Source organism: Camponotus vicinus, unplaced genomic scaffold, assembly GCF_025532165.1.
Source record: "Camponotus vicinus isolate PSW18456_S1 unplaced genomic scaffold, iyCamVici1.0 SCAF_1, whole genome shotgun sequence".
In the NCBI taxonomy this organism is placed as follows: Eukaryota; Metazoa; Arthropoda; class Insecta; order Hymenoptera; family Formicidae; genus Camponotus; species Camponotus vicinus.
This window is the reverse complement of record NW_028141945.1, coordinates 27,898,313-27,918,611: the sequence shown is the minus strand read 5'-3', so window position 1 is coordinate 27,918,611 and position 20,299 is coordinate 27,898,313. Positions and strand designations below refer to the sequence as shown.

The 20,299-nt window shown below is 49.7% G+C and overlaps 1 protein-coding gene and 1 pseudogene across 1 annotated transcript; one reads left to right on the top strand and one right to left on the bottom strand.

Annotated features, from left to right (window-relative positions):
- Positions 1 to 10,021: 10,021 nt before the first annotated feature.
- Positions 10,022 to 11,277, bottom strand: LOC145966396 (uncharacterized; annotated as a pseudogene).
- Positions 11,278 to 19,399: 8,122 nt separating this feature from the next.
- On the top strand, positions 19,400 to 19,995 carry LOC145959627 (uncharacterized). Its single transcript, XM_083078644.1, has one exon. The coding sequence runs from the start codon at positions 19,400 to 19,402 to the stop codon at positions 19,973 to 19,975; it is 576 nt and encodes a 191-aa protein (XP_082934770.1). The 3' UTR covers positions 19,976 to 19,995.
- Positions 19,996 to 20,299: the final 304 nt, after the last annotated feature.

Below are 20,299 nucleotides of genomic sequence, written 5' to 3'. Positions count from 1 at the left end.
GATAAGTAGCCGATAGGTGGCGACGTCGTCACTAGGGAAATGATTTATTTGTTAATTTTCGATAAAAAAATGCAATAATTATTAATTATAACGATGGAGCAATGCAAAGCAATTAAGGAGCAATCGTTTTATATTGAATTTATTGCCGAAAAATATTAAAATATTTAATTCCGTTAGGTGGCCGATAGGTGGCGACGTTGTCACTAGGGAAATGATTTATTTGTTATTTTTCGATAAAAAATGCAATAATTATTAATTATAACGATGGAGCAATGCAAAGCAATGAAGGAGCAATCGTTTTATGTTGGATATAATTGTTAAAAATTATTATAAAATATTTAATTCCGATAAGTGGCCGATAGGTGGCGACGTCGTCACTAGTGAAATGATTAATTTGTTAATTTTCGATAAAAAATACAATAATTATTAATTATAACGATGGAGCAATGCAAAGCAATTAAGGAGCAATCGTTTTATGTTGGATATAATTGCCGAAAACTATTAAAATATTTAATTCCGTTAGGTAGCCGATAGGTGGCGACGTCGTCACTTGTGAAATGATTAATTTGTTAATTTTTGATAAAAAAATGCAATTATTAATTATAACGATGGTGCAGTGCAAAGCAATTAAGGAGCAATCGTTTTATGTTGGATAGAATTGTCGGAAACTATTAAAATATTTAATTCCGTTAGGCGGCCGATAGGTGGCGTGGTCGTCACTTGTGAAGTGATTAATTTGTTAATTTTCAATACAAAAAATGCAATAATTATTAATTATAACGATGGAGCAATGCGAAGCAATTAAGGAGCAATTGTTATATGTTGGATATAATTGTCGAAAACTATTAAAACGTTTAGTTCCGATAAGTGGCCGACAGGTGGCGTCGTCGTCATTTGTGAAATGATTTATTTATTAATTCGATAAAATAATGCAATAACCGTTAAACTAATGATGGAGCAATAGGGAGCAATTAGAGAGCAATCGTTTTATACTTAATATAATTGCCGAAAACCATTAGAAACATGTTTTTCAGTAAAAATGGTCAAATTTACGTTTTTTGCAAATATTAAAAAAACTATTAATTTTAGAAGGGGAGAAATTGCAGATTCGGACGGAGCAATTAAGGAGCAATTGTTTGAGCTATAGTTTATTAAAAAATATGCACTTCCAGCGCTAACTTATTTCCGGTCCCGGGCTCGGAAACGTCCGAGTGGCTCGGTGCAACCCAGGTCGACAACCCGGACAAGCCCGGTTGTCCGGATATCTTTGGACGTAAAACTGTCGACCCGTCGCCTCTCCTACCTGGCGCGTATCCTGGAGCCACGCTCCAGGCCGTTTGCCAGGCGGTGGAGGCCCTCCCCCTTGTGGGACGTCGCTTCCACCCCGCGCCGGGGGACGCCCAACTATGGGCGCCACCCGAACACAGGGAGGACCGGCACCCACATCCCCCCAGACAGAGGGCCCATCCGACTGGGCGAGCCCAGCCGGCCCCCCTCTGTCCACTGTGGGACGTCGGGAAGGAGCACTGCGCCGGGTCGACATTCTAGGATGCCGCCCCCCCCGGAACAGGAACATCCGACCAACCACATCCCCCCGACTGGGTATCCACCACACCCCATGCCAGGACGCACGCCCTGAAAAGGACGTCGCCCCCAGACACAAGGTGCACCTTCACCCCCTCTCCCCACAGAGTCGAAGCCCTTGCCAGGAGCACCCGGCACACACCCCAGCACGGAGGGAGGATAGAAATCCTCCCCTATCGGCTCCGTGCAGCCGGGGTTTGTAATCGGGGTCTCTTTCCCCTACCGACATTGGGTCTCTTCAGTGACCCTTGGGGGACAGACTCCCCTGGGCAAAGCCGGGTGCCTTGGTACGCTCTTAGCGAGTGATTCTCCTCGCCGACCCTCCCGAGGGTTGGACCCTCGGTACTACCACAGCGGATCGTTGGATCACCCGAACCCTTCCACCACGACAAGGTGGCGTACCCCGGAGGGGCTGGCCTGAGTAGGGAGGAGGGGCCGTTCCTGAGCCACTTTTTCCATTGGTGTGAGAGAGAGCACCGTAAGAGCGAGAGAGATATCTGAGGGACAGGGAGCGGGCCGAGGGGAAGCGAAGGGGGGATAGGTAGGGCGAGGGGAGCAGCTCGCCGTCGGGTGGGTAAACGGCGCGGTCGTGACGCGGGGGGTGGGCGCGCGCGGCGGAGGGTGGGGCGAGGGGGAAGAGGGTGAGGGGAGAGGGCGCGAGCGGGAGAGCGAGCGAGAGGGACGGGGTGGCGCGAGCGAGAGAAGGATGGAGCGCGTTCGTCCTTAGATACGACGCGTCGGGAGCGTCCCTGGATACGACGCGTTAGGCGCGCGCGATAGGCGACCGCGGACGTTTCCGTCGATTTGCGACGTTCTAGTCGCGCGCGCTTAGGAGAGAGCGATAAGCGATAAGCGGCCGCTGACGTTTCCTTCGACTCGTCGTGTCCCAAGCGTCGGATACGAGTTCGTCGCATCGCAACGCGTCGCTCGTATTTCGCTTAACCTAAATATAATTTTCATTTATAAATACATGCGCGATCTATCGGGAGAGCACGTTGCGAGTAGCGGTGTCTCTCGCCGACGAAGGTCGTCGATCCTTCATTTTTTTCTCGATCGATGGAGAGCGCGTCAATTAGGCGGCGGCAGGGGAGGGATTTGCTCCGAGAGGCGAAGACCTCGCCGGGCGCGCGCGCGATTTCACGTTTACGCGATTTCACGTTTACGCGCGTCATCCGACGCGCGTTTTTTTCCGGGAGACGTCGCTTATCTCTCCTTCTCGGCGCGATAACGCGAGAGAGGAAGAGAGATCTCGCTAGGATTTACTCGCTCGGATTTGCTTGCGCTAGACGAGAGCGAGACGAGCGCGAGATTCGCGGCGACGCTTCCGTCTCCGTTTTCCTTCTCGGACGCGCCGCGCTAAGAAATGCGCGCGATTACGCGCGTCGATTCCGGGCGAATGCGGTTTTCTCGACGGATTCGTCGTTTCCGAAGAAAAAAATCGCGTAATCGCCGAATAGACCGCGCTGGAGAATTTTTTCCCGTTCGCGCGACGTTATCGTCGTTCGAACGAACGTATAAAGATGCGATGATTTTTCGAAGCGCGCACACACCGTCGATCGGCGCGAAGTCGCTATTCGACGTCATCGTACTCGTAGGTCGTTCTTTCGACGACGAGATTGGGGAAGAAACGAAGTATGAACGACGGTGGAAGTTCCGTCGAAGTCGCCTCTACCGTCGACAGTAGGACGGTGAACAAGTCCGCCGGCCTGGGAGTGTACGAGAAATTTGTGAGGGAAAAGTTGGAGAGTCCGATAGAGAGCGACGTCGAGTTGAAGGAGAGCGCGCGATGGAACATCGCGACGTATCACCTGAGAAGATCTATTCAAACGCACAGTCCGCGCGAGGAGTTGTGGGTCGCGACGGCTCTGTCTAGCGGTTGGAGAGCGATTATTCACAACGTTAATTGCGGTAAATGGTATCAAGCTAAGTATCCGAATGGTTATTTTTTCCTTACGATAGAGTACCGGGGCCGTTCGAGTATCCACCATGCCAGTGTATGGTCGAACAGCCCGAGGATAACGAGGGCAAATCGTTGCGATACACTTACAATCGAGGCGGCGATGGACGCACGTACCCGTTTCGCAAGAGAATGCTGTTCGGTCACGAGTTCAAAGGGTGAAGTACTATGAACGAGGAGTACGCCGATCTACCGATCGACCGCTACGCTCGAGTGTTAAAGGAGAAGACTGCGTGGAGCATCGGGACCTATTCGACGAGGCGAGCGATCGGTTTCCGAGACGCGCGTGAAGAGCTGTGGATAGAAACGGTCGTGGTGTGTGGCGGAAGAGCGGTGAGATTGAGCGCCGAAGAGATACGGGCGACCGGGACGCGTCGAAGGCGTGAGTTCGAATTGCCCGTGGATTCGCAGGGCGAGACTCTGTGGATAAGACCCCGCGGAGGAGAGAGAAACAGCGACTACGATCCATAGGAGAGAGAAACGGCGACTGCGATCCACAGGAGAGGAGAGGACGCGACCATGCGCGAGAAAGAGCGTCGAGTGCTCGAGAGCGCGCGCGACGTCGCTACGACGGAGGACTATCGCGCGTGGACGAGACGATGCGACGAGTGTCTCGCGACGTTGCGCCGAGACGTGCGTCGACGAATCTCGACGGGGACGATCTCCTCTCTGGTCGCTCGAATCCTGCGAGTGACCGGCGCGAAGGACGATCTACGGCGACGTTTCGAGCGCGAGGGCGCGGGTGTCGAGAGAAGCGAGGACGGGGGCGAGGTCGAGGGACGCGAGGGTGGCGACGAGATCGAGCCGCGCGAGGGATTCTCGTGGTCCGAGGTCGATACGGCTTCCAAGAGACGCGTGTTGACCGGCGCGGTGATTAATCTCGATTACATCGAACCCTTGTGATTTCTCGAGAACGCCAGGGACACCGTGTTTCGTCGCGTGCGAGACGTTATGGGTCGATATTACAGCATTAAGGTGAATACAACGTTCAACGGAGAATTCGTTTCGGGCGATAAAATCGCTGTTAAGACTATAGCCACGAGAAACCATCCGCTTCTACCTACGACGGATCTGCGCGAGTGGTACAAGAGTCGCGTCGTCGGCGATATTATAGCGTCTTTGGAGGAGTTTCAGGAGCGCGACAGCGGATGGGCCTTGTCGCGCATACTCGATTTAACGGTGAATGTGAACAGATACAATCCTATGCGCGCAGGGTGTTACGTGCGAGTGCCGCGAGAGATTCAGATGAAGAAAGCGGTGGTCAACGTGCGAACCAACGACGAGACGTGTTTCGCGTGGTCGGTGGTCGCCGCTCTGTACCCCGTCGACGGGCACAGCGATAGAAGTTCGCGATACCCGCATTACTCCACGATGTTGAATCTGGAGGGCGCGAAGTTACCTATGACTCTAAACGGAATCGGACGGTTCGAGCGTTTGAACGATATATCGGTGAACGTATACAGACGGAGACGTATATGTAGGAGAGAAACGGCGCGGGAAGGGTGACGGCGGCGGCGGCGGAGTTCGCATCGTCCCTCTTCGTCTGATGGATCGAAAGAGGGAGAGACACATTAATCTGCTGTATCTGAGCGATACGACGCGCGAGGGTAACGCGGTAGGACATTTCGCCTGCATCAGAAATCTGTCTCGTCTGGTCAGCGCGCAATTGAGCAAGCGACAACACAGGGCGTACGTGTGCGATCGGTGAGTGTTCGATCGTACGGAAAAAAAACGGTTCGACGCGAAATATCTGTCCAACGTCTATTTTGTATTTCTTCGCAGATCGTTCTTCCCGGCGAGGACGATAAGTGGCTAACGTTCGATCATCATTCGAGGAAGAAGCGAATTCCGTTTGTCGTGTACGCCGATCTGGAGTGCACGTTGGAGAGGAAGGACGGGGACGAGAGGAGGAGGACCGCGAATACGGCGATCGTTCAACATCATAAGGTTCATAGCGTAGGTTATTACACGCGCTGTTCCTTCGACGACGCTGCGTCGGCGTACAGATTCTATCGCGGCGAGAATTGCGTCGCGTGGTTCGTGCGCGAGTTGCGCGAATTGGCGCATCGCGCGAAGGCTGCTCTCGACGCCGTGATACCGATGGCTGATCTCACGCCGGACGAATGGGAGAGATTCGCGAGCGCGACGCGCTGTTACGCGTGCGAGAGACCGTTCGAGGCGGATGACTTTCGCGTGCGCGATTACTGCCACTTGACCGGCCGTTTCAGAGGTCCGGCGCATTCCTGTAATTTGAATTACAAGGATTCGTACATCATACCCGTATTCTTTCACAATCTATTGGGTTACGACGCGCACTTCATTATCAAGGATGTGGCTAACGCGTATCCTGGCAGCGTCGAGTTGTTGCCTCTGACGAAGGAATCGTACATAGCTTTCGCGAAGACCGTTCGAGACACAGCGGCGGAGGAGGAGCGGGCCGACGGAGACGCGGCGCGTTCCAGATGCGTAAAATTACGATTCGTGGACTCGTTTAAGTTTCTAGGTGCTAGTCTCGAGAAGCTGGCGTCGTATCTCGACAAGAGCAAACTGACGATCGCGCGAAGCGAGTTTCGCGATCTCTCCGACGACGACTTCGAGCTTCTCACGCGCAAGGGCGTGTTTCCGTACGAGTACGTCGACAGCGTCGAGAGATTATGGGAGACGCGTCTCCCACCGCGCGAGTCATTCTACAGCTCGCTGACACTGTGTCCGAGAGCGATTACGCGCGCGCGACGAGCGTCTGGGAACGATTTCGCGTTGAAACGTTGGGCGATTACAGCGATCTCTATCTAAAGATCGACGTTCTTTTACTCGCAGACGTGTTCGAAAATTTTCGCGCCGCCTGCTTGGAGAGTTACGGTTTAGATCCCGCGTACTACTTCACGTTGCCGGGATACACATGGGATGCGATGCTGAAGTTCACGGGAGTCTGTTTCGAGCTGCTCACCGATATCGATATGACGATGTTCGTGGAACGTGGAATACGCGGTGGTCTGAGCCAGTGCTCGAACAGATACGCCCGCGCGAACAACAAGTACATGAGCGCGTTCGATTCGTCGCAACCATCGATCTATCTGATGTATCTGGATATTAACAATCTGTACGGTTGAGCGATGTGTCAACCGTTGTCGTACGAGCGGTTCGAGTGGGTCGACGATCCTGAGAGTCTCGACGTGATGTCCGTGACGGAGGACTCGCCCGTCGGCTACATTCTGGAGGTTGATCTCGACTATCCGGCCGACTCGCACGACGCCCACGCCGATCTACCGTTCTGTCCAACGCGCGACAAGCCGCCGGGAAAGCGACAGAATAAACTCCTAGTCACGCTGTACGATAAGCGCCGATACGTCACGCACTATCGCAATCTGCAGCAGTGCGTTCGTCACGGCCTGCGCCTGACGAAGAATCATCGCACACTGCGCTTCTCGCAATCGCCATGGTTACGCGGGTACGTGGAACTTAATACGCGCTTACGCATTAACACGAGTAACGATTTCGAGAAGAATCTGTACAAGTTGATGAACAACGCCGTCTTCGACAAAACCATGGAGAATGTGCGCAATCGCGTGGACGTTCGACTCGTGACGCGATGGGACGGACGATTCGGAGCCGAGGCGTTGATCTCCAAACCGAATTTCCATAGTAGAAGCGTATTCTCGGAGAATCTCGTGGCCGTGGAATTGCGCAAATTGGAGGCGAATATCGATAAACCGATCTACGTAGGCATGTCTATTCTCGATATATCTAAGATTCGTCTGTACGCTTTTCACTACGAATACATGTTACCGCTCTACGGTGATAAATGTAGAATATTATACACCGATACGGATAGTCTCGTGTATAGCGTCGAATGCGAGGACGTGTACGAGCGAATAAAGTGCGACATCGATAGATTCGACACGAACGATTACATCGTCGACAATCCTTACGGCATGCCGCGCGCGAATAAGAAGGTTCTCGGTCTGATGAAGGATGAGAATAACGGCGCTCTCATGTTGGAATTCGTAGGACTCAGAGCGAAGATGTACGCGTTGTGAGTCGAGGGTAGGGATGACACTAAGAAGAGCAAGGGTATGAAGAGCAGCGTCGTCGCGAGGACGTTAACGTTCGACGATTACGCGTGTTGTCTGAGACGCGAGATCGAAATGACCTGCGAGCAGTCGTGCTTGAGGTCCAAGTTACACGAGGTGTACACCGTGCGCGAGTCGAAGGTCGCGCTCAGTCCGTACGATGACAAACGCTACGTTGTATCCGACTCGACCGACACTCTGCCGTGGGGGGCACTACAAGATACCTCTGTAACGAAGGGGCGGTCGCGAGCGGGGAAGCGCGCGTCGATAGTTCGTAAAAGTGCGGCGCGATGTATTTCTAAAATATGCATAATGTATATTCTTATCTTAATATATAATGTATTTTCCTATTTTAATATATAATGTATTTTCTTATCTTAATATATAATGTATGTTCTTATCTTTAATATACATAATGTATTTTCTTATCTTAATATCAGCGCAAAAATATATATTCGCTACAATGCGTTACAATATGTTAGCTTTATTAATCCAAGAATTATGCGACTTGTCCATTCCCAGCCACTTCACGAACACCATGTCGCCCTTTCGTCGCAACACTCTCTCCACGAGATAAACGTCAGGATCGGAGACTCGCTGTAACTCGTGCTCGTAGAATCCGCCGGCTATCGGCTCGCCGCGCGAATCCGTTAGCAGATACGTCACGGGATTCGTCCTTCGCACCTCGGCCACGCGAAAGACTTCTGCGATCCAATTCGGCGGTAACCCTTCTCGAACAGCGTCTTGTATTTGCTCACGCGCACGGGATCGTTCGGTCGAAACTTTCCCGGAGCGGCGATCTTCGGATGGCTGTACACCGTCGACAGGAGTCTCGACGCTCGAGCGGGCGTCACGTCGATCGGGCGCATCCCGATGGTCCGATGCTTGCGAGCGTTGTACTCCAACATTAGACGCGGCAGCGCGTCGAGCCACTTGTACCTTCCGTTCAGCGTGAAGTACTTCCACATCGAGTTCTTGAGCGTGCGATTGAAACGCTCGACGATCGACGCTTTCAGCACCGAATACGTAGAGTAGTGATTGATTCCGCGTTTCTCGACGAATCCGCGCACCTCGGCGTTGTAGAACTCCCTTCCTTTGTCCATTTGCAGGTTTCTCGGACAGCGTCCGGAGGCGCGCGCTATGCCCGACAAAGCTCGAGCGATCTCGTCGCCGCTCTTTCTCTTGAGCGGTACCGCCCACGCGTACTTGCTCAGAGCGTCGATGACGGTGAGTATGTAATTGTGGCCTCTGTTGTGCCTGGCGTAAGGACGCATCTCGACGACGTCCTGCCACAGATCGTCGTATCCGCGCACCGCGACGCGGCGGCGGGGGAAGTTCTTTCTCGCTGGCGCGTGCAGTTCGTTCACGAGTTTTCGTTTCGCGGCGCTCATCTCGCTCGCGCTCTCTATTTTTTTTTAAATAAGATTCGTCGCGACGCTACCCTCTTTTCGACTGCTTATTCGGAGCTTTACCATCCAGTTTTATAACTACCTTATTCGATTCGCTCGTCTTAGGAATCGCCGCCGTCGCCGCTGCCGTTTTCCGCGCGAATTCGTTCGCGTCTTTCCTTAGACGCGACACCTCGGCGTCCAGTTCCCGCAATTTCGCGTTAGAAGTCTGAGCCTTCGCCGTCAGCTTCTGCAGCGTCCTGTCGTGGCAGCTCAACGCTGCGCAATTTCTCTCGCTCTTCGTCGCGACGTCGTTCACCTGCGACAGAGATCTCTCCAAGACGCGCACTCGCTTCTCTATCCTCTCGTCGATCTCTTTGATCCGCGTCACCGAGGTCTCTAGATCGCGCAACAGTTTGTTCAACGCGTCCTTGATCGCGCGATTCGTCTCGACGGAGTTCTCCAGATCGCTCAGTCGCTTGTCCGCGGCCGCGCGCGTCTGCGAGGCGGATCTCTCCGCTTCGGCGACCTCGATCTTCGTCGCGGCGAGCGTCTGCAGATTCTCCAGCGTTTGCAGTCGATTCTCGAGAGCGTTCTCCTTCGCTCGAATCTGAGAAACGTCGGTTTTCAAAGCGCGCGTTCTTTCGTCCGCGGCGCTCTCGAGAGCGTCGATCTTTTTGTACAGAGCGATGATTCTCTTCGCTGAGTGATCTGCGCTGTTCTCCAATCGCATCGTTATACCCGCGACGTCCGCGCGGTAATTGGCGCTCTCACGTCGTGTAAAACGCGTTCGACGTAACTCTTGCTCGTCGCGTCATCGTCATCGATCGGCCAGGCTACTCGGTGTATCTTAAGACATCGCGCGTCGTAATGCGGCGCGGAGGAAGAGGCGTCGGAAACGGCCAGGCATAGCGCGTTGTCGCGCACGTAATTTCGCAGAGATTCCACGCTCGCGCGCAATCTACCGCTCGTGACGTCGCGACCGTATCTGCGTCTTCTTCGCAGCGACACATCGAACTTGTTCACGGACATCGCGTCGTCGAATGACTCGCGCGCACACGTCGACGCGATATCGTACAGTATCTTGCCTCGCGAAGCTCCTCGATTATCGACAGGATTTCGTTGTCGTGAGCGTTGTTGCCAGCTTGACGAGAAGCGTCCAGCAATCGAAGACGATCCACCAATTCGTTCGGATCGTCCCAGTGAACGTAGTCCACCATATCGCCGGTCACACGCATAGTCGACGGCACGCGCGTAGCCTGCGGCACGCGACTCCCGCCGATCCTCTTTTTCGGACTACCCGTCTGTAAAATCGGAGCTATGACGTGCTTGTACTTGTATCCCTTGTTTCCTAATACAGGCATGCGAATATTGTGCTCGCGTCTGTGAGCGTTAGTTTGCAGCAGTTGCATGCTCTTGTACGCCGCTTTGTCTCTCTCCGTGTACTTGAGATCGTCGGGAATTCTCTTGAAGATCAATTCGTACAGACCGGGAGTACCGGCGTATCTGACGCCGTCCACAAATATCGTGTCGTCCGCACCTACGTCAAACCGCTTGTTTCCGAGCATATTGCCGGCGTCGGCGAAGTAGACCCCGTAAACGTGATCGAAATCGCGCCGCCGCTGAGAAGAGCGCCTACGTACCTTCGCGCCAATGGACCCAATTGATCGCGCAAGATATTTCGCACTCGATGAGTCCGCAGAGACCGTCTGACCGACGTTTCGAGCGTCGCGGGCGAATCGAAGGCGTCGTCGCTCGTCTCGAACGTCTCCTCGACGAGCGGCTCCGCAAAGAGATCTCTCCTCGCGGGAGACACGTCCAACGCTCCTACGGGCGTGGAAGTCGCCGCGGGCGAATTCGACGTTCCATCCAGACGCCGAGATCGCTTAGCCTTGAATCCTTTCGCTGATAGCGGCGGTAACTCACTCTCCTCCGCTTCCTCCTCGTCTTCCTCTTTTTCCTCCCGCGTCGCCGTCCTCTTGACGCCCTGCGCTAACGCGTCGTTGTCGTAATCGTCGTCGCCGCCGTCATTATCGATCTCGCTCTTCGCGATCTCGCGCTTCACCCGCTCCTCCTCTCTCGCGCTCGCGCCTCGCGCGGAATCGTCTCCGACGCGCTCGGCGATACGACGCAACGGTTCGACGATCGGTTTGAAACGCGTCTCCAGAGCAGTCTCGCTCTCCATCCTACCAGTCTTCAACGCTCTGTGCTTCTTGCGAATCGACGCGCGCGTTTTCGCTATCTCTCTCGCGGTTTTCTCGCGTCTATCGACGTCCATCATCGCGCGTCGTTCGTCGGCGTCTCGCCTTCTCTCTTATCTCTCTCTCCCCCCCTACGATCGCGTCCGTCTCGGGACGACTGATTTATCCTAGCGATGACGACGACGATGATAATGATGACGATGACGACGATCGCGACACCCTACGGCACGGCGTAATCGTTGAATCCTCGCCTGTATCTACCGTTGCGCAACGCGCTATCTTTGTCGATCACTAGAAAACCGTATCGATATTTCCAACACGCGCGACACAGCGCGTGAAAATCGTCGTGAGGCATATCGGTATTCACGTGATCGTTGTGCACGTGTTTCAGATTAGTACCGTCCTGCTTAAAGAGTATCAACAGATTCGCGTTGCCGCGTATCAGATGTTTCGGTATCTCAGCGTACGATTGACACAGATAGAAGCAATCGACGTTGGCGTGACGCCCCCTGGCGAAGTATTCCCTCACAGCGTCCTGTTTGTCGCAGGCCACGTCGTCGAACACGAATATTGAGTTCGGTAGCGCCTCGCTTGGCGAGATGACGTCGACATTGTTCGAATACGTGAAGTAACCGATATCTCGCATAGGTTTTAACAACTTCTCTAAATATCGATACTTAGGCTGATGCAACGATTTCGAGTAAACGTACACGTTCTCGAATCGCACGCCGTGAGGACTCTCCAGAAAACTTATCAGCACGTTCGTTTTACCGCAATTAGAGGGACCGCAGATCACGCAGCGAATCGCGGTCGGTAACAGACGACCGTGTTTTCGCGGTTCCTCGCTCATCGAGCGCGTCTTACCGTCGACGTTCGACACTCTTATCGCGATCGGTTGACGCACGAAACGCATCGTTTCTCTCTCTCTTTCTCACGATTCTTCCCCGTTGTCGCGAGCGAATCTGCGCGTCAGTGCGCAGACTCGCGAGCGAGCAACGGGTGAGAATTCGCGCTCGCTCTTATATATATAGAGGGAAAACGATCGCGTCGTTAGGCGTGTCCGATCGACGACGGTGACGCGATAACGTTACGCGCGTTTCACGCTTGCGCGCGCGCGCGACAAATCAACATGTTTATTCTATTGGTGAACGATTCCGCTATTCTCGGACTCAGCGTAGATCAGTTGGAGTACATTCCGAAGAAGCTTCTGCTGGACAAGTACGGTCATTTCGTCGATCGATTGTGGGACAAATTGCCTATACATCTGAAGGACGATCCGGATGTGCAACGCTATCGTCTCTGTCATAAGCATCACAATCAACCGTGGCAACAAGTGCACATCGACGGTCCGCCACCGTGCATCAAAGACTGCGGCGAGTGCATACGAAACGAAATGGCGTAACGACGAGCGCGTCGGCGATCGGAGCGTATGAGATACGCGGAGGGCGCCGCGACGGCTACCGTCTGCGGTAGAGGTTTACTCGATAGAACTATAAACACCCTTCCGTTCGAACTACATATACCCGGATATCAGTTTTGCGGTCCCGGTACTCGTCTCGCGAAGCGGCTCGCACGAGGCGATCGAGGCGTCAATTCGCTGGACGCGGCTTGCCGCGAGCACGACATCGCCTATTCGCGGAGCGGCGATCTCGCCGATCGACATGTCGCGGATCGAGCGCTCGGAGCGAGAGCGTTCGAGCGTAACCGGGCCGGGGATTCGACTCTCGGCGAGAGAGTAGCAGCGTCGACCGTATGGGCTGCTATGAAGGCGAAGACGAAACTGGGGATGGGTATGGTTGGAACGCGGAGAGGCGCGAAGAAGGGCAGCGGCGGCGGTGGCAAGAGAAGAACGACAACGACGACGAAGAGGACGAGGAAACGAGCTCTTCCCGTAGCGAAACGCGGCGGCTTCTTGCCGCTGTTGCCGGCACTCGGAGCATTGGGATCGCTAATCGGCAGAGCGGCCGGCGTGGCGAAGATGGTGAACGACGGCAAAGCGGCGCGTCGACAATTGGAGGAGCTGCAACGACACAATCGAGCGCTGGAAGGTAGCGGTTTGTATCTCACGCCTTACAAGCGTGGCAGAGGCGTAGCGAGAAGAAGTAGACGAACGGTTAAGAAAAAAAAAAAATTCGCGCGTCCGCGCGGACGTTAGACGGCGTCGTGGCTCCGATCGGCGTTACGACGAACGAACCGTTGAATCGCGCGGCCGCGCGCGCTCGCGTGCGCCACTTCAGAGGCGTGTTTATGCGTGACGCGTTGCCCGCGCGAGTTCGTCGCAACAAGAGCGGTATCGTGAACCTGGACGACGCTTTGGGGCCCGGTACGCATTGGGTGGCGTACGCGAAAAGGGGAAAAGACGCGATCTATTTCGACGCTTTCGGCAATCTTCGACCGCCGCGGGAACTCGAGCGCTATCTCGGACGCGACACGCGCATCGCGTACAATCGCGACTCTCAGCAGACGTACGATCAGAGCGTCTGCGGACAATTGTGCCTGCGTTTTCTTCGACGAGCCGATTGGGGAAGAAGAAAGAAGCCCTTCGGTCTCTAATGACGATCGCGCGCTACCATGTCGCTGATTCTCACACTGATCGGGAGAAGCAGCGTTCTCACGGCGAGCTACTTTCCGCCGCTGGATCTGAGCGACGACGATTACGAACTCGGTCTAACCAATTTCGAAACCTACAACACGATACCGAACGTGAATTCCTCGAACAATAAATTTTACTTCGACGATAACGACGAGACGATCGCGATCCCCGTCGGATCGTACGAGCTGCGCGACATAGGCGCATATCTGAAAGCCGCGATTCTTCGCAAACGGCGACAGCGATCGCGACGACCGGGCGAGAGGACCGGGGAGAGGAACGACGACGACGACGATGACGATGACGAATATCTGTATGGCGTCGAGGAGGAAGAGGAGGACGAGAGCGTCGACGGTAGAGGCGGCGGCGGCGGTGGCGGTGGCGGCGAGCGCGTTCTGGTGCTACGCGGTAACGACAAAGTAGTTAGTACTAGGCCGGTTCTAACTCAGGTCCTCTCAGGGGGAGTGAGGGGCGAGGGGATCTCAGCGGCGCGGGGGAATGACGTCACGCAGGATGGAGGGGGATGACGTCACGCGGGTTCTAACTCAGGTCCTATCAGGGATGACATCACGCGGGATTTCGGTGGCGCGGGGGACGCTTGGGGACGTGTTGTTTTATGACAAGTATAAACAATAAAACAATATAAACAGCGATATTCCTTTGAAGGATTGGATCTTGGAACCTTCTTTTTCTTTTTCTCTTTCTTCTTTATTTATTTATTTTTTATTTATTTATTTTTTATTGCTGATGTTCGGCTGCTTTGTACCCTTGCCGCGCGTGTGAGAGAGAACGATAAGAGTGCGAAAAGAACGTGTACGAGAGAGAACGATAGCGAGACTTATAATTAGTGCGAGAGAGAGCGCAAGAGAAAGGCGTATAAATAATTGCAATTTTTTGTTACAATTAAATATATATATATATATATATATATATAATTTATTTAAATGTGTGAGTTTAATAAAAAGTATACAATATAAAAGAAAAATAATAATATATAAAATAGGCCGTCGGCTATGTTGGGGAAGCCGTTTCTGAAAACAGAAGAAAATATATGCATTTCATTAGTTTAAATTATTTTAATAATTTATTTTAAGATACTTTTGATTATAAATTATAAGTTACTTACAATGTTATCCATGATCTATTTATTTAATTTGTGCAAATAGGGCACATGTTGCAGGCCAATATTTGATTCAAAGATTTGTTACATTCTTTGCAAGACATATTAGATAAATGTTCATAATATGTGCATCTATGTTCCCGAACAAAACCAGCTTCTAAGAATAGGAATGATAATCTATAGAAGCACTCGGTACAATATTTTGATCCATTTTCCATGTAGTAATAGGAAATGCAACATATCTTCGTGTGATCCAATGCCATTATTTTAGTCAAGTTTAAATTTCGATGTTTAGAGTGTATTAGTTCATCACTACTATCACTCTCATAATCACTGTCTGCTATGGGTTCTATTTCTATTTCCTCGTCTGATGATTCATGGAGATTATCATCTTCCATCTCTCTCCTCTCTCTCTATCTCCATCCTCTCCGCCACAACTGGATCCATCCAATAATCGTAATCATCATCCGTATCATCGTCGATGATAATTACGTTTTCTTCAGCCACCGTATCATCGTCGATGATAATTACGTTTTCTTCAGCCATTGCACAAGACAACCGAAACACAGAAGAGCAACGAAAGAAATGATGCTTTAGTGCAGCAGACTACCGAAACACAGAAGAGCAACGAAAGAAATGATACTCTAGTGCAGCAGACCACCGAAACACAGAAGAGCAACGAAAGAAATGATACTCTAGTGCAGCAGAATCCTCTTCATTTGAGATATTTCGGGATCCGACCTTTTCGAGCAATCTGTGAATCATAGCGAGATAACAACACATTTTCAACCCTAGGTTCAGTTACAAAAAATTTTTTCTTTGTGCCCCAACAATCTCTGAAAGTTTGTTGGCTGAATATAAGAAGGATGACATAAAGTTATAAAAAATATATATAAGGTTATAAAAGGTTTTTTATACCCTTATATATTTTTTTTATAACTATGTCATAAACTTATTTTGAGATATTTCGGGGTCCGACCTTTTCGAGCAATCTGTGAATCATAGCGAGATAACAACACATTTTTGAGATATTTCGGGGTCCGACCTTTTCGAGCAATCTGTGAATCATAGCGAGATAACAACACATTTTCAACCCTAGGTTCAGTTACAAAAAATTTTTTCTTTTGTGCCTCCAACAATCTCTGAAAGTTTGTTGGTTGAATATAAGAAGGATCGAAGCGCATCAGATCATAGTACGTGATTTGAAAGCGCATCGACACGTCGGTATAGTCAAAAAGTATAGTGTTCTATCAGAAAGTGTGATAATATATATATTGTGTGATTATATATAAAATGGAAAACATCGAGCAGACTGAACGCGACCTGGTGGAGCGGTCCCGCCAAATTGCTACCTTGGGCGAATATTTTGCATGGCTACAACGATGCAACGAGTACATCGAGTCGCTGGAAGAACAAAGTCGGATCAAACGACCACGATTATCGATCGGGAATCGACAATCGCTGATTGCTCGGATCGCGCGACTCGAAGGTGCAAAGACTCGATTGCAGAGACAGTTTATGCCCAGTGGTGGTAATTACAGTGGCGACAATAACGCGGGTGCCGGATGTAGCGCGCATCAAAATGAACTTGTGTGGCGCGAGATTGATACCGCGTTCGATAACGGTATTCTGACCGGTGCTGTGATTAACGCAAACCATATCGAACCTGGTCAATTTCTCGAGGATGCCAAAGACATCGTGCTCGAGCAAGTGCAAGACGTTATAAGAAGACACAACAGTGTAAAAATGAACACTATATTCAATGGTGAATTTGTGTCGGGTGATAAGCGTGCGAATAAAAGTATCAATACGAGAAACTGTGAACTCTTTCGCACGTCTGATTTACACGAGTGGTACGAGTGTAGCGTTATTGAGCCCACCCTAGCATTGCTAGAAGAATTTCAGGAACGCGATAGTGGCTGGGCATTGTCGCGAATACAGAATTTAACTGTAAATATAAATAAGTATAATCCTATGCGCGCGGGATGTCACATTAAATTGCCGCGGGAGATTGTGATGAAGAGAGCGGTAATAAACATAAAATCAAAAGACAATGCGTGTTTCGCGTGGGCAGTGGTCGCCGCTCTATATCCCGCAGAAAGGAATGCGGAACGGGAATAATCGTACCCGCATTACGCGACAGTGCTGAATCTCCGGGACATTGAGTTTCCGATGACGTTGAACCAACTAAAAAAGTTTGAACACATAAACAATATCTCCATCAACGCGTACAGCATTGAGAAAGAGAACAGCATTGTCCCGGTACGTCTTTCGGAGCAGAAACGAGAGCACGTCAACTTGTTGTACGTGAAAGACGGTAACAGCGTCGGACATTTCGCATGTATCAAAAATCTATCGCGACTTGTCAGTTCACAGTTGAGTAAAAAGGATCACAAGAAATATATCTGTGATCGGTACGTATAATTTAAATAGTTTATGTAATTATAAAATATAATGCATTGCATAAATCTTTAATTTAAATATTCTTTTACAGATGCTTGCACTATTTCGGATCGGAGGACAAGTTGCAGTCACATACGGTAGACTGCGGAAAAATAAACGACTGCGCTATCCGATTGCCAAGCGATAAGGACAAGTGGTTATCGTTCAACAATTACAACAGGAAAGAGCGGCTTCCATTTGTGATCTATGCCGATTTGGAATGTGCGTTGACAAAGACTGACGAAGAAAAAAATTATCAGCATCATAAGGTGTTTAGTATAGCGTATTATATGCATTGTTCGTTCGACGACTCGTTATCCGCGTACCATTCTGGCCGCAGTATTGATTGTATCGCGTGGTTCGCCGAAGAACTTAAAAATTTAGCGTTACGTGTAAAGACTATTTTAATGACTACAAATGTCTCCATGGTAAATTTAACATCGGACGAGTGGGAAATATTTCACAGCGCAACGCATTGCCATATATGCGAAAAACCGTTTACGCAAGAAGACGATACACGCGTACGCGATCATTGTCATTTGACCGGACGATATAGGGGTCGCTATATCCTGCGCACTCAAATTGCAATCTAAATTACAAAGAATCATTATATATTCCGATAGTCTTTCATAATTTATCAGGTTACGACGCGCATTTCATTATCGAGGATATAGCCACAGCGTTCGAAGGGGAAATCGAATTACTTCCGATAACCAAGGAAAAATATATATCGTTTACAAAAACTGTTAAAGTTGCACAAGACAATTGGAAAAATTATATAAAATTAAGTTTTATCGATTCGTACAAATTTCTTACGGCAAGTCTCGACAAATTGGCATCTTATCTAGACAAAGACAAACTCAAAATTTTAAAATCGGAATTTCAAAATTTATCTGCAGAAAATTTCAGTTTATTAACACGGAAAGGCGTCTTTCCATACGAATACGTCGACTCTGTAGATAGGTTGCAAGATACATGTTTACCACCGCGCGAATCGTTTTACAGTTCTTTGACCGGTGAAACTATATCCGAGAGCGATTACGCGCACGCCGAGAACATCTGGACGCGATTCTCCATTCGAACGCTAGGCGAGTATAGCGATTTGTACCTGAAAATCGACGTCTTGTTATTAGCCGATATTTTTGAAAACTTTCGCGATAGTTGCATCAAAAGTTACGGACTCGACCCCGCGTATTATTATACTCTTCCCGGATACACGTGGGATGCCATGTTAAAGCATACAAAGATTACGTTCGAATTGCTTACCGACATCGACATGGTCATGTTTATCGAACGTGGTATACGCGGTGGTCTGAGTCAGTGTTCCAACAGATACGCGCGCGCTAATAACAAGTACATGCAACAATCGTACGATCCATCGAAACCATCGTCGTACTTGATGTATTTCGATGTAAATAATTTGTACGGATGGGCAATGTGTCAACCGTTGCCCTATGCCGATTTTCGATGGGTCGACGACGTGTCGAATTTTGACGTAGCATCGATCGCGTTAGATTCGCCTACGGGTTATATCCTCGAAATCGATCTCGAGTACCCGCAACATCTTCACGATACGCACACTGACTTACCGTTTTGCCCGACACGCGACAAGCCGCCCGGCAAGCGGCAAGACAAACTCCTCGCAACGCTATACGATAAGAAGCGTTATGTGATACACTACCGTAACCTACAGCAATGTACGCGACACGACCTTCGCGTTACAAAAATACATCTCGTATTACAATTTACACAATCTCCGTGGCTTCGCAGTTATATCGAATTAAATACACAGTTTAGAACACTCGCGAAAAATGATTTTGAAAAAAATTTATATAAACTGATGAATAACGCGGTATTTGGCAAGACGATGGAAAATGTGCGTAATCGTGTCGACGTAAAATTATTAACAAAGTGGGACGGACGATACGGCGCAGAAGCAATGATAGCGAAACCAAATTTCCATAGTCGAAGTATTTTTTTGGAGAATCTGGTTGCCATAGAGTTACGCAAACTTGAAGTAAAATTTTATAAACCAATCTATGTCGGCATGTGCATACTCGACATTCCTAAAACGTGCTTGTACGAATTTCATCATGAGTACATGTCACCGCTATATCGTGATAAATGCCGGGTAATGTACACCGACACAGACAGTCTTATATACCACATTGAGTGCGAAGATGTCTATGAAAACATGAAGCGCGATATCAACCGATTTGATACGAGCGATTATGCGATAGACAATGCGTACGATATACCGCTCGCGAACAAAAAAGTGCCGGGTTTAATGAAAGATGAAAATAACGGCGCGATGATGACCGAATTCGTCGGGCTTAGAGCAAAAATGTACGCGGTGAGAGTGGACGGGAAAAAGGATACGAAGAAGGTTAAAGGCGTCAAAAGTAACGTTGTTGCGAGAACGATAACATTCGACGATTACACGCGGTGTTTGAATGACGAAATAGAAATGACACGACAGCAATCTTGCATAAGATCGAAATTGCACAAAGTGTATACCGTCCGCGAGACGAAAATTGCTCTGAGTCCGTACGATGACAAGCGGTATATCGTACCTGATTCGACTGACACGTTACCATGGGGACATTATAGGATACCTTTGTAAATAAATGTATATTTTGTTTATTATTAATTGTATATATTTTGTACATAACCATGTATATATTTTTGTATTTTTATATTTCATATAGTTTTATGTAATACATATCTTACACATTTATATTTCATATGTTTTTTATGTATATTTTCATTTTTCAAATATTAAATGTAAAATGTAAAATGTGTGTGTGTGTGTGTGTGTGTGTGATACAATATACTACTAAAGGAAATATTAATAAAGATTTTTTGGTATTTTTTATATTTCATATATTTTTATGTAATGCATATCTCATACATCTTATATTAAAAATACATGTACTATCGCAAGGAA

Bases quoted from the DNA above. Each gene is read 5' to 3' on its own strand.
- LOC145959627 (XM_083078644.1), top strand. From the start codon at position 19,400: ATGTGCATACTCGACATTCCTAAAACGTGCTTGTACGAATTTCATCAT.